The 14,906-nt window shown below is 39.0% G+C and overlaps 1 protein-coding gene across 2 annotated transcripts in view; it reads left to right on the top strand.

Annotated features, from left to right (window-relative positions):
- The window catches only part of NLK (nemo like kinase), a 166,668-nt gene that overhangs the window by 147,998 nt on the left and 3,764 nt on the right, over window positions 1-14,906 (top strand). The window contains exons 8-10 of one of the 2 annotated variants that reach the window (XM_045487971.1): window positions 6,387-6,473; window positions 13,594-13,792; window positions 14,711-14,804. In XM_045487971.1, coding sequence (XP_045343927.1) covers window positions 6,387-6,473; window positions 13,594-13,792; window positions 14,711-14,804 — 380 coding nt within the window. Of the gene's footprint in view, window positions 1-6,386; window positions 6,474-13,573; window positions 13,793-14,710; window positions 14,805-14,906 lie in introns of those variants that run through there. The other variant, XM_045487972.1, reaches the window with a different exon arrangement.

Here is a 14,906-nt window from a genome sequence, read left to right as displayed (position 1 = left end):
TTTAAAGAGACTAGTGGGGTGGAAACAAACTAGGAGACCATTTTTGTCCAGAGGCTAGATACACTTTATACAAAACTTTAAAGTTTTATCTTTAGATACTGTTATAACCAGTGCCAGAAATGGTCTCCTGAATCAGGTGTTCATGGGCATTGAACACTAATCCAGGTAGATTTGTATATCATATATAATTGAATGTAAATAAACTTAGCATATTACTTCGTTCCATTTTTTCCCCCAGTATGGAAATTCAAGTTTTTATCCACATTTGCTAGTAGATCTTTATAGCACCATTACTCTCAAGAGAAGTTAGCAAACCCTTGAAGCTCTTCACTTAAGCCATCAGTCAGACTCTGCCTTTTCCCTTCCCACTCTCTACCCCTTCCCTTATACCCATGATGCGTATCCTTCATGCCTCTTGGCCTGTTAGCAACTGCTTAAAGGTATCTCCATTCACATTACAGCCACTTAGACCTGAGATTGGAAGACACATACACACCCACACACAAGTATATTGGTACGTAGCCATTTGGAATTTTTTCTTAACTTTAAAAAATTAATTGGGTTCCAAATCCAGTATATACACTATAGCTTGTATGGTTCTGTACATCAAGACTATCCTGCAAAAGACATAGTTCTTAGCTCAGTGTTCCACACCAGATACATACTGTTGTATTTCTTTGGTCTTCAGTGATTAAGAGTGCAGGCTGTGGTGTCAGTCTCAGGCTCACCACAGGGCACAACATGATGATGGTGTCCCAGGAGTCGTACGCTACGGTTTTCAGACAGAATGAATTGTGAATCCTGCCTCTACCGGTAACTCACTTTGTGACCTTAGGCAGATTACTTAACTTCTGTGTGCCTCAATTCATTCATCTATAAAATCAGAATAAAAATGATTCCTATCTCATTAAATTATTATAATGATAAAGAGATAGATAGTACATGCAAGGAGAGCATAGAATAGTGTCTGGTATTCTGAACACTTAATAAATATTAACAATTAAAATTCTCACCATAAAATGGTAGGTATAGCTTGTGATTTTTTTCTTAAGTTTTTTTTTTTTTTTTAATGTTTATTTTTGAGAGAGAGAGCGTGAGCGGGGGAGGGACACAGAGAGAGGGAGACCCAGAATGTGAAGCAGGCTGCAGGCTCCAGGCTATCAGCACAGAATCCGATGTGGGGCTCCAGCTCCCGAACTACGACATCATGACCTGAGCCGAAGTCGGTCACGACACCGACTGAGCCACCCAAGCACCCCAGCTTGTGGTTTTTGTTGTTTTTTTTTTTAAGTAACATATTATGATCAAGTGGAGTTTGTCCCAGGAGTGCAAAGATGGTTCACCTACAGAAAATCTATTAATATATTTTTTGACATTTTCAGTGAGAAAAATCATGATTATCTCAATTGATGCAGAAAAGGTATTAGATAAGGTTCAGTGTTTTTTATGTATTACCATGATAAAAGTTTTTTTTACAAAAACCTGTAGATAATTTCAGAAGAATTTCTTTTTTAAGTGTATGATTGAGGCAGAATGAGCTATATTCTCATTCTGATGAAAGTGCATGCACACAGTAAAAACCTCTAACTTTTAGACAGGACTCATAATTCTCAGTGAAGCTGCTTAGGCTCTTGGAGGTCTTCACAGGGCAAAAGCTATACCTCACTGTACTTATTCTGATTACCTGATGTAGAAGTTAGATGAACCACATTTAAACTCGGGAGGGATGCTAACATTTCGATACAAGTTTTTGAGTTTGAATTACAAAAAGAAAAACCTAGCTTTTTTCAGGTAATTCCCATTTAAGGAGCTACTCAAAGTTAGATGGTGCTAACCATTCTTTACTAACAATAATCATTGCTAACAATACTTACATATAATTTTATACACACACACACACACACACACACACACACGCACACACACGTCATTGCCCAAACCACTTCTTGTACATTAGTTCATTAAATCCTCACAGCACTGTAATGTACCATATTGTTCCTTTTTATAAATAGACGGAGGGTTACAGAGGTCAAACAGTGTGCTTAAGGTCATAAGCCAGGTGTCAAAAGTAGATTTCTCTAATTCTAAAACCTGTTCTTAGCCAGTATACACTGCCCGGCACATATACCTTCACAGCAGACTTTTTAAATTTTATTTGTTTATGCAAATGATATATGAGTACATGTAAAATACAAATTTTACGGAGAATTCGTCATCCCTAGCTACCCCTACACTATCCCAGTTACCCCTGGATTAATTTGAGGACATCTTCCCAGACATATTTTTCTATGCTTTTATTTACACATATTTGTACAAACGGCAATATTTACTGTTGTTTGTTGGGACTTTTTAAAAAATATAACCATTCCTATACAAAAGGAGAATCAGATTGGCTGTTTTCTTAGAGTCACAGATTACTGTCTCAAATTAATTTACTTGTGTGGTTGATTAATATACCTATCTCCATACAGCGTATCAATCACTCTTTTCAGTGAAACTCAGTTACAACTGGCTTAAGGGGAAAAGGAAACTTACTGACTCCTGCAACTTTTTATATGAAGTTGTTGAGCTACAACTGACTTCAGGCCTTGCTGATTCAAGTAGTCAAGTGATGTTCCAAGCCAGGAATCTGACCCTTCTCTGTTTTGTTTTCCCCTGTGTGTTTATAAAAATGGAACCAGCAGTCCAGGTGTATATTCTACTAACATATCAATCCTTCAGGAAAGAGCTTTCCCAGTTAGATCTAGAAAAAAATATTTGGAAGGTCACTGATTCACTTATGAATATGTTTGATTATAAGCAATAGAAAATCGTGCTTACAGTGGTTTAAAGAAATAGGGGTTCTTTTTTTCCCTCATATCAAGAGGTCCAAAGGTAAGCAGTCTGGAGCTGGTCTGGCAGCTCGTTTATGTCATCAAGGACCTAGTTTTTTTCTTTCTTGCTGCTCTTCCATCTTTAGAACATCAATTTCACACCCTCTTGCTTATCTTGGTCACAAAATGGCTGTAGCTTGTCCAGAAATGCTGTTCACATTGAAAACAAGAAAATGGAGGAAAGAGGGAACACTAGTAGTATGTGTCCCCTTTATCAGGAAAGGAAATTTTCCCAGAAGACTGCCTAGTGAATTTCTGCTTACATGTCATTGTCTGGAACTATGTAATATGTAACTTGCCAGATGCCAGACAAGCTAAAAAAAAAAAAAAAAAAAATTGAGTATTTTCTATCCCCTCTAATAAAGGTAGGTAAAGGAGAAGAGGACTGGGGGGGTATGGTTGGATTGGCCAGTCTGTTGCCTGTCCCATCCCTATTTCAGAACATGTATCTATCCCAGAGCCTGTCGTGGCGTTCAGTTGAATATATCATTTGAATGACCAGACCTGGGTCAGGTGCCCATCCTTCGAGTTGAGAGATTGAAGTCAAGCTCAGCCATTTGATTCACGAGTGGAAAGGGAGTGGTTCCCCAAAGGTCAAGGAATGCTGTTTTGTCTGCTGGGCAGACAAAAACACTGTTCAGTATTTTTTAGTTATTGTTTTCTCCTCTACAGCTCAAAATCTTGGATGAATGCAGTCTTAGCTGCCATGGCCCAAGTATTTTTTGAAGTTGATACTTAAGGCACTGACCTACTGGTAGGATTGAAAAGTCTGTTATCAGTCTTTAGTCCTTCTGTTCATCTCTTACAAGGTTTAGAATTTCCTTTTTCCTCAGATTGTTCCCAACTAATTGTGTCAGTAATACATGTAATATTTTCACAAAAGTGAAAATAGCCCTGTCTGCTGACAGGTACCCATTTACATTTAATAGATCATGTTAGAAGTTCATTCAATTCAAACTTCTTTTTCAAGTCGGGATTTCTTTTCTATAAGCCCAGAGTGCTTACTGTATAGTGCACTGCCCGTTGTACACACTTAATTAACGTTGCTGACTGATGGTCACAGCTTCTTTGCTGCCAGCTAAAAACTTGCAGGACAGGACTCACACAGCTGAGCCAGCCTAGCCAACTCTATTGTGGGGATCAGCACTCTGCACTTGGCTTATGATGACTGCGACATACATCATTTAGGGCCCCTTACCCAGGTCCAGAAGCTCATTCTTGCTTCATTTCACTGACAATTAATCATAGTCATTAATAGAGCACTCTTTACAACCCTTCTTGTCCCCGTGATTCAGCACTGGCACCCACTCACTCCTACATTGCTAAGTGGCTTATAAACTTGCAGAACAAACAACTTGTTTGTTGTTGCAGAACAACAAACTTGCAGAACAAAGAAAATGGACTGGTATGTTTTAAAGGGGAAAGAGTAATGTGTGTGAATGTGGGGGCAATTAGCAAAACCTTTTTCCCAAATGAAATATTTAGGGCATATTTCTAAGCATTCTGTTTTTTCTTTTATTCAGATAGGTTCTGTTGCACTTGATGAGAAATATAAACTTGTCTAGTTCTGTTACCCTTGGCCCAGCTGGTTTCAACCACAATGGCCGGTGAATTAGAGGGGAAGAAAATGGAATTAGACATTCAGTATGTTTAGTATTGCATCTTTCCTGCGGAGCCAGTGCTAGGAACTAAATTATCAGTGGTTGTCTTTGTGGAGAGGTGTTGGCATAACTGAACTGACTTCTTTATCTCTGTACCCCTTCTTAACATGCATTTGAACACAGAAAAGGAGGAGACATATTAATATGACTGTTCCAGGCTGAAGTGAAATTTAGCTTTATTTTTAGTGTATTTGTTGGGTGTAATTCTGTAAAGAAAGACTAGATGGGGGAAGGTGTAAATTTTCAGGTCGCCTTCACATCCACTCATTTGATTTTCACAAGCTCCTCATCTTGTATCCAGTTGTTCTCAAGTCTTAACAAATTTTGCCTTGTAATTTGTTCTCCGTTCAGTGGCCTCTAGAACTGTTTGTTCATATGTTTTTCTTGCCCTTCTGAGACCTGATGCTTATCTCTGTTGCTCCAGCACTTAGCCCAGGGCCTGGCATTCGGTGGGTGGTAGATGATTAGCAATGCTTTGGGTTGGTAGGCTGGTCTGTGCTGGTCCAGTTTAATAGATGAGAAAGCCAAGGTTCTAGTGACTTACCTGACTCCTAGTGAAGGCAGAATTAGAACCCACCTGTTCTACTACTCATTCCCGTATTTCATTCCCTGAGCTGGAACATACCTCCAGCTCAAAAATAGGATGAGGGCTGGATTCTTTAGGAGGGCTGCCTGGCTGGCTCCGGCAGTGGGGCATGCAGCTCTTGATCTCGGGGTTGTAGGTTCGAGCCCCACTCTGCGTGTAGAGATTACTTAAAAACAAAATCTTAAAAATTAAAAAAAAAAAAAGTGGCAAGGAGAGAATTTCTTATGGTGAGATATTTTGGTCAGTGAGAATTGGCTGGAATTCGGCTGCCAACCTGCATAAGCCACTGAAAAATACCAGCTATTTGCAGTCAAAGAATCAGAATCTTTCAAAAATATCAAATTATTTACTTTTACACAATGAAAAAATCCCTAGGGAAAATATGTAAATTAAACACACTCTCCACACTCCACCCCTTATCTTGACTAATACAACTGATTTCAGGGCTACCACAGACTTACATGTTTTTAACGAGAAATACTTCTCTATCTGCAAACATGTAAATGCAACAAAGAATAATAAGCTGATCTACAAATATTTGAGTGCCGGTGATAAATGGGTTCTACTCACATAATGCTTTTTATCTGTTGTAATCCTATCGGGTTTCATACAACTTTAGAGCTAAAGTCAGCTTCACATCATTTGTCCAACCTCATTCTGCGCTTAAGGATCCTGGGATTCAGACATGTTGATTTATCTAATTAGTTAGTAAATTAGAACCCTCATCTTATCTTCTCTCTGTTAGTCCTTGATCCTGCAGAAAACTTCTGTGAGGTGAATAATTATCTCCTGATGATTCTAAGATGTCTTGCTGCTGTTCTTATTGGATTTTCCTACGTGGCTTTGTTGGAAGTAGGCAGACATGTAAGACCTAGTTTACATGCTTAACTTTGCACGTGTCTAAGGTTTTACCTATTTGTTGTCTCCCACTTCTAGGCATGTTTAGTCTTCCCTACTTTGCAGAGTATTTACAGTAAGGCTAGCAGGAGCACCATATGCACAGAGTTAGCTTTCAGTTCTCGTAGGCTCCTTTGTGTTCTGACCTACAATGGGTAATCATGCAATGTAAAATATGCTACTGGAAGTCAGTGACAGTTGTTGGTTCTGAAGACTGCTTAGCGAGGGGAATACCCATTCCCTTTGAATGTAGACTTGTGTACACACATCTTTTGAGCTTGGTACTGACCTCTTAATAAGTTGGCTGTATTCCATATCTACGCATACAGAGACTCACATATTTCAACTCTTTATTTTTTTTTTTTACAGCCATCTCTTCCTGTACTTTATACCCTGTCTAGCCAGGCTACACATGAAGCTGTTCATCTCCTTTGCAGGATGTTGGTCTTTGATCCAGTAAGTAGTGTTTATATTTATATATTTTTTAATGAATTAAAAATGTTCTAAGAAAAACATCCTGACTGTAAATGGATGAGCAATGTAAAGAACGACTTTTCAAAGAGAAACTTCAATCCCCGGTCTCATGTGTATCATCACGCTCACTCATCACAGAGAAGTCGGATTATTAATACATAAACATCTGGGTGAAGAGAGACAGGGACCTGTTATCATCCTAATTTTCTCTGTATTTGAAAAAGGAGTTTGACACCAAGGTAAATCAGGAGAGAAGAATTTTAACATGATTTGAAAAACTCTGCCCAGAAGGAACTGCTTACTCTTTTGGTTGTTGAGATGGTGGCTTTATCAAATGCCATTTCCAGACTCGACTCTTGGGAGACAAAGTTCAGGTCTTCATTTATTTATTTATCCAAAGAATATTTATTATTCATGTCTGTGCCAAAAACTATTGCCAAAGAATACTCAAAAATGAAAGCATTTAGAAAAGAACATCTTACTTGCCAAGAGTACAAGAAAGTCACTGAATACAGTGACACCGAATACAGTATTTAAAAGAGGGAAGGAAACACGAAACTGCCATGTATTAAGTTTACATTGGCCTGTTCATAATGAGAAAACAGCTACTTCTCAGCATACTGAGTGAATTTTTTGTTCATTTGGTGTTTATTTTTTGGTTTCCATTTGTTTGTTAACTTTGGCATGTGAGGTGCTTCGTGATAAGGGAAGAAAGACAAAGTGATGCTTCTCGTTCCCACACTCCCTCCTTGTGGACAAGTTCCCACCATGAAGGACACTTTGAACCACATAACTTGCTCAGTGAGGTAGTGATTTAGTGTCATTAGTTTGATTTTTTTGTTTTATTTGGCAAGTTTATCTACGTAGCTAAACTATGTATGCAACAGGTGATGTTGATTAATCCATAAAGACCTTTTACGTATTTTTTTTATGTATCTTTTGTGGTTAACAAAACTAGAACCACATGAACTTCAGGCTTCAGAGGTCATTTCTGTCTGCCTCTGAGGTGTTTTATAAAGGCCCTGAGCTTAAATTTTACTTTCATGTGTCAGAAATAAGTTACTCTCTTTATTCTATTTAGAACAGGAACCAAGAACCATGTAATTCACCAGTACCAGGTTTTACTTACAGTACTTATAGCTGTAAGGTGTCCTCTTTCTCAGAGATCCCATGTTTATTAATGATCCTGACCTGCCAGGAGCTCATAATCTTTACAACCCTAAGGCTAGAATTTCCCAAGCCGTCAAGTGGGCACCCAGCATGTTTTCCTGGGAGGCCTTTTAGATAGTTCTACATGTGAAATGTAGTCCTTTTTCCTTAAGAGTTGGGTTGTCACACCTAATTAAAATAAAACTTTTAGTGTGGTCATAAGTTACACATTAGATTTATCTATAAGAAGGAGGTAAGATTTATCGGGTTAAAAAGAGGATAGATTCTTAATGGACCTGTGCAAATAAGTACATGGTCATTTAAAAAGAAAGAATTCCAGGGGCACCAGCGTGGTTCAGTCAGTTAAGTGTCCAACTCTTGATCTTGGCTCAGGTCATGATCTCAGTTTGAGAGATCAAGCCCTGCATTAGTCTCTGCACTGAGAGCACAGTGATTCTCTCTCTCTCTCTCTCACTCTCTCTCTCCCTCCCTCCCTCCCTCTCAAAATAAATAAACTTGAAAAAAAAGAATTCCATTAAGTCACTCTGCATAATATTTACCCACTTTTATCATTGCCTGATAGAACAAGGCCAACCAATATATGTTGTTACATTTTTACAGAATTATTTTTAAATTGGCCTGATGCTTTATTAGTTTATGACAGATATTAAGGATTCTTCTGTTTCCAGTTCTGAGGGTTCAGTTGGAAATAGATACCATTTTTAAAGAGTGTTTTGTTCTGATTTTAGCCTGTTAAGTTGAGGGTTAGCAATATAGTAAGAAGAAATGATGCTTTAGGGGCGCCTGGGTGGCTCAGTCGTTTGAGCATCTGACTTCAGCTCAGGTCACGATCCCGTGGTTCGTGGGTTCGAGCCCTGCACCGGACTCTGTGTTGACAGCTCGGAACCTGGAGCCTGCTTCAGATTCTGTGTCTCCCTCTCTCTCTGACCCTCCCCCAGTCGCACTCCTTAAAAAAAAAAAAAAGAAAAAAAAGAAATGAGGTTTTTAAAAAATATCCATTAAAAATAGAACATTAACCATAATTAAATCAGTTTATTTAGTCCAGTTAGTCTGAGATAATTAATTAATTACTTTGTTGATCTTCAGTTAAGCTGTCTTTTGCCACACGTCTGCTCCTGGACTGAAACATTCCTGGAAATCCTGGCTCAGTTACATGGTTTAGTCTAGGCGGTGGCTGTCTGTGGTGATGATATCAGCTATGTCCATGAGTTTATATCCTGAATTCAGTAGTCAGGAGTACCTGATAACAGTCCTTTACTGAGGTTCTTGTGATGTTTCTCATGGAAAATTTAATTCTTCAGCTTGTAGTACAAGCCTTTACGCAAATATAAGGAGAAAGCGGAAACCACTAGTGAATGAGGTTAAAGGCCTCTGGTTCTTTTATTATTATAGTATCAACAGTATTGGAAAGGATGGGGTGTAATAATCAGTTTATAAAGATGTGATTAACTATTAACTCAAATAGTGAAGGCATTAAACAAACCTCCAGAGACCTTAATTTATCTAAATGCAATAACTAGTTATAAACAATATTCTTTTTAACTTTTTAGTGTTTGTTTATTTTTGAGAGAGAGACACAGAAAGTGAGTAGGGGATGGGCAGGGAGAGGGAGAAACAGCATCCAAAGCAGGTTCCAGGCTCTGAACTGTCAGCACAGAGCCCAACATGGGGCTCAAAACCACGAATTGTGAGACCATGGCCTGAGCTGAAGTCAGACGCTCAACCGACTGTGCTGCCCAGGCAGCCCTACAAACAGTATTTTTAAAGCACAACAATAATTGTTAGGAATTTAGACAAAATTAGTCACTTTTTTCTCTTGACAAATACACATCTATTATCTTGCAAACATTTCCTATCATCAAATATTCTTATACGCTTTAAAAAAAATACGTATGTACTTCAACCTAAAGGTATTTGCACATCTTTTTTAACTATCCATTGCTTGTTCCTCTATAATGTATTAATGAAGAGCCTTTGTATATTAAAATTATGTTGTTAGGTATCCAAGGACTGGTTATTAACTCAAATTAATTATTACTAAGGTCTTAATGTTAACTAAGAGTCAGATTAAAATTTAATGACACATTAAGTCCTTATGATTTGTAGCATTCTAAAAACCAATTTCTTTTTTTTATTTTTTATTATTTAAAAAAAATTTTTTTAACGTTTATTCATTTTTGAGAGACAGAGAGAGACAGAGCATGAGCGGGGAAGGGGCAGAGAGAGGGAGATAAACATTTTACCTGTTATCATTCATCTAATGTAGTTGAATACATAATTTTGCTATTCTGTAATCTCAGACAAAGTGATATTAGTTTATCAGTAGAAAAAAATCAAATTCAAAATGATTAGGCTTTTTGTGAGAAAACAAACCCAAAACTTGTAGACTGTTGTGGTAGCATTATTTGTACATGGCAGTAAAATCAGGAAGAAAACAGAGATGTTTTAAAAATGTTATAACTATTAACTCAGACTGATTTGTGCAGAGTCAGCTTGAATAGGAATATCACATAATTTATCTTCCACAATTACACACCAAATATTAAAACTTTTAAGTTATTTAAGAGAAATATTTTGCTTCTTACTGTATAACCTAGTAACTTAAAAAGTATTCTTTTAATTCATAGTTAAAGCTTTATTTAATCTTTGAGTTACAACTCTAGCAAGAAAACATTTCAAAGAGCTAACATATTTAATACATAAAGAAGAATAATGTTTTAGAAATCTTTCCATTTCTTTGTATAGGTTTTTAATATGTTGATACTGTTTCTGAAACCCAGCTGGAATAGGAGTTTGCCCCATTTGCTTTTTAAGAGATCTCCTAACATGATACATTAACTCCCCTCAGAAGTATACAAAGTACATCAATATGTTCACTTAGAAATATTTTATGTTTGTAAAAAGGAAAATCTTACTGGGGTGCCTGGGTGGTTCAATCAGTCAGATGCTTAAAGTCAGTTAAGCATCCGACTTCGGCTCAGGTCATGATCTCCCTGTTCAGGAGTTCGAGCCCCACGTCGGGCTCTGTACTCAGAGCCTGGAGCCTGTTTCAGATTATGTGTCTCCCTCTCTCTCTTCCTCTGCCTTCCCCCACTCATTCTCTCTCTCTCTCTCTCTCTCTCTCTCTCTCTCCCTCTCCCTCTCCGTCTCTCTCCCTCTCCCTCTCCCTCTCCAAAAATAAATAAAACATTAAAAAATGTTTTAATATAAAAAAAAAGAAAAATCTTATCATCTCTTCAAAACTAAAAGAGGCAGCTTTGATAAAGCAACAAAATTTAGGGTAGCAACAAGCATCCACATCTATTATAAATGTTGGTCAGTTAAACAACATATGTATGGTATGTAATTAAGAATATACAGGACATGATTAAGTACCATTAGGTCCTTCCAAAGAACATATTGAAAATCTGAGTCATTTTGTGATCTCTTTCTCAATTGAGTAGGGCAGTTTTTCTTTTCAGTGTTCATACCCTTTACATAATGAGTCTCCTTTCTTTAGCCATGTTTCAGAAGGTCTAAAGAGACATTAATTTGTTTAGAAAAACAAAAGTTGATCATTGCATGCTAGGAATTTGATTTACTTTTTGTTCAAAGACTTCTCTTAGGTAAGACACTTTAGAGGATGCCATGTTGGTACGCACAGAACATACAAACATAGAGCACGCTATCAGTAGTTGGAATGACACCAAAATCTTTTCAACCCTGCATTCTGAAGTTTTAGGAAATAGCAGAATCCACAGACTAAAAAAAAATACAGGAAAACCAGATTCCAGCTGCTGGTGGCAGCTGACAGGGACCCAATTTCTGACATCTGCCACCTGACAGAAATGACTTAATGGTCAGATGATAAAATTAAAACCCAGATTCAATCACTGTTGCCACCAATGTGTTCACAATTGGCCATGCACAGTCAGAAAAAGAAATAGATGTAGGGGCGTCTGAGTGGCTCAGTCGGTTGAGCATCTGACTTCAGCTCAGGTCATGATCGCACACTTCGTGGGTTCAAGCCCCACATTGGGCTCTGTGCTGACAGCCTGGAGCCCACTTCGGATTCCGTGTCTCCCTCTCTCTGCTTCTCCCCCACTCTGTCTGTCTCCCCAAAATAAATAAACATTAGGGAGGAAGGAAGGAGAAAAGGAAAGGAAATAGACTTGCCCAAGAACCAGCTGTAGTGTGCAAAAGCCAGGGAGCTCAGTCCGCACATGAGACCAGGCAGAGACACTGAGGACTCCAAGAGGCCCAGTCCTGGGCAAAGTGAACTCTCAGCAAGCTTGTTTCTTTTGGTTCTGACAATAGACCTTTATCCCAGTGGAACCTCCAGGAATAAGTGGACCCATTTAGAAAAAAAGAAAAAGCTTACTTGTTAAGATGTACCAGCAAGTCAGGCTTCAGAAGGGCTGGATCACCAAATACAACATAAGACAAGTAGTGAAAGGAATAAAACTAAGGTTGTCAGGTTTACATTTGTCTGTTCGTGGTGGGTAAACAGCTTTCTTTTGTGATTCTCATATCCTGAAAAGTCATGGCATGCCTTTTAACGTCAGCATAGCAAACAATCAGTGATAAAAGTGTTTTTAGGAAATCCAGGTTTATGGGAAATACTTAACGTTTTGTTATTTGGGGGACCAGAACCAGCAAGGAATGATCCAGTTATTCTTGGTTCATTTGAGTGCAAAATGGCTTTCTTCATTTTTATTTTTATTTTTTTTTTTTCAACGTTTATTTATTTTTGGGACAGAGAGAGACAGAGCATGAACGGGGGAGGGGCAGAGAGAGAGGGAGACACAGAATCTGAAACAGGCTCCAGGCTCCGAGCCATCAGCCCAGAGCCCGACGCGGGGCTCGAACTCACGGACCGCGAGATCGTGACCTGGCTGAAGTCGGACGCTTAACCGACTGCGCCACCCAGGCGCCCCTCTTCATTTTTAATTGTGTTGTGTGAAGTGCTTGATTATATTGGAAGCAGGGCACACTGTCCATTTTTGTTCTACTCTGTACTGAGTCCATCCTTAAACACTTGAAAATGTACTTGCGTGTCTACTAAGCTGAAAGGAGGAGAGATTTTTTTTTTTAATTTTTTTTTAACGTTTATTTATTTTTGAGACAGAGAGAGACAGAGCATGAACGGGGGAGGGGCAGAGAGAGAGGGAGACACAGAATCGGAAGCAGGCTCCAGGCTCTGAGCCATCAGCCCAGAGCCCGACGCGGGGCTCGAACTCACGGACCGCGAGATCGTGACCTGAGCTGCAGTCGGACACTTAACCGACTGAGCCACCCAGGCACCCCTGATTTTTTTTTTTTTAATAGAGAAACAAATTTATGGTTTGTATAAACCTGAAACTACTATATTAAGTATTCTGGTCTGAGGTGCTAGAAAACCACAGGCCACTGATATACAGACAGAGCCGGCCGTTAAAACGTGGCATTCGGACCGTTATCTGCTGCCTAACGCCAGCAGCTTCCACATAGGCTTTGGCCCTCAGTTGGTATTCTGAGAGGATAAAAGTTTCAAGCAGCTTTGTAAAATTGCCACCATGATCACATCTCTACCAAATGCTGAAACGTATTTAGAAATGTAACTGTTATTTAAAATGTAAACTTACCCCTCCAAAGCATTGCATATTTAAATGTCATGGTATTTGCCATGTTTGGCCATGCATATATCCATTTCAAGATGGGGACTCTTCAGGATCTTAGCAGAGTCACTTCTAAGTGCTTTACGGTGGTGTGTGGTGGTCGGTTGTCCTAAGTGACATACTCCCTCTAACACTACACTACCCGCCTCTAAATTCAGTCACCCCTTTTTACACAAGATGTGCCGTAAATTAAGAATGGGCTGTGAAAAGCAGTTACTGTGTCTTACGAAAGATCCTGTGTGGACAGTCATGTTTATCTGTAGCGTTGATGTGCTGGTCTCTAAATTTGATTTCAGTCCAAAAGAATATCCGCTAAGGATGCCTTAGCCCACCCCTACTTAGATGAAGGGCGACTACGATATCACACGTGTATGTGTAAATGTTGCTTTTCCACCTCTACTGGAAGAGTTTATACCAGTGACTTTGAGCCCGTCACCAATCCCAAATTTGATGACACTTTTGAGAAGAACCTCAGTTCTGTTCGACAGGTTAAAGGTGAGTATCTTTCTTGGCCCTCGGCCAGGTAAGATAATAACGTTTTTCATTATGTAGCCATGAAAAGCTGAGTCTGGATGGCGACCAAAGTTCCTCCATGTGTTTATTTTACAACCTCGCGTATAGCTGCTTGGCCAGGGCGTATATGCTAAGAAGGCTCTGTGTGGTGTGAAAACACCGATTTAATAGTACGAGTGGAAGGTCAGGCAGAGGAGCTTCCCAAGATGACTTACGTAGTGAGTGTGACTCAAAGTAGTTAATATGGATTCACTCAGTGTGGTTTCATTGACTGAAACATACTGGACTTTTTCATAAAACATGCAGACTTTGAAAAGGATAAACATCTACTGAGGGAATCATTCCTTGAATGATCACAAGAGAGGGGAATTTCTGATAGTCTCCCCCTAAAGTTCCCTGACACGATCTCTTATTGGGGTGGTCCACGCTGGAGGTTAATGACATCCAAAATTCTGAATGATTTTAGACATTTTAGGACATTCTAGAAAGGAGTGGTCCTCAAAGTAAACAGCCCAAAACTATGTACCTAAACACCAATTGAGGGTTTTTTTAAGTGATTTTCAAAAAGGCAATAATTACCAGCAATTGAGAAGATTCACTCATAATGCCAACCCAAGTGGCATCACTCTCAAATTTACAGACCATTTTACTCCTCCCACTGATGGGGTTTCCAACCCATATAATGCCACTTGGCAGAGAAGGGGGTTGCCTGTGTTTAGCAGCCACTGTCATTTTGGTTTCGGGACAGTTCCATTGGATTCTGCCCGATACATGATATGTGTGTTTGATCTAATGAAACCAGTAGGATATGCTGTTCAGATGCTGGCCAGTTAGCTGAGAGTCCACTGCTCCCAGGCCTGCAGGTCGGCATGGATTGTATGATGTTTGCTTTCTCCACAGAAATTATTCACCAGTTCATTTTGGAACAGCAGAAAGGAAACAGAGTGCCTCTCTGCATCAACCCGCAGTCTGCTGCTTTTAAGAGCTTTATTAGGTAACTATGTGTATGTAATTCTTACTTTCTTGTTATTAAAAGGGTGCCATTGTGATTTGGTTGTTCAGCATATTTCTGTTTTTATTTAGGTTGGATAATATA

This window comes from Leopardus geoffroyi, chromosome E1 (assembly GCF_018350155.1).
Source record: "Leopardus geoffroyi isolate Oge1 chromosome E1, O.geoffroyi_Oge1_pat1.0, whole genome shotgun sequence".
NCBI lineage: Eukaryota > Metazoa > Chordata > Mammalia > Carnivora > Felidae > Leopardus > Leopardus geoffroyi.
This window is presented reverse-complemented; position numbering and strand designations above follow the sequence as displayed.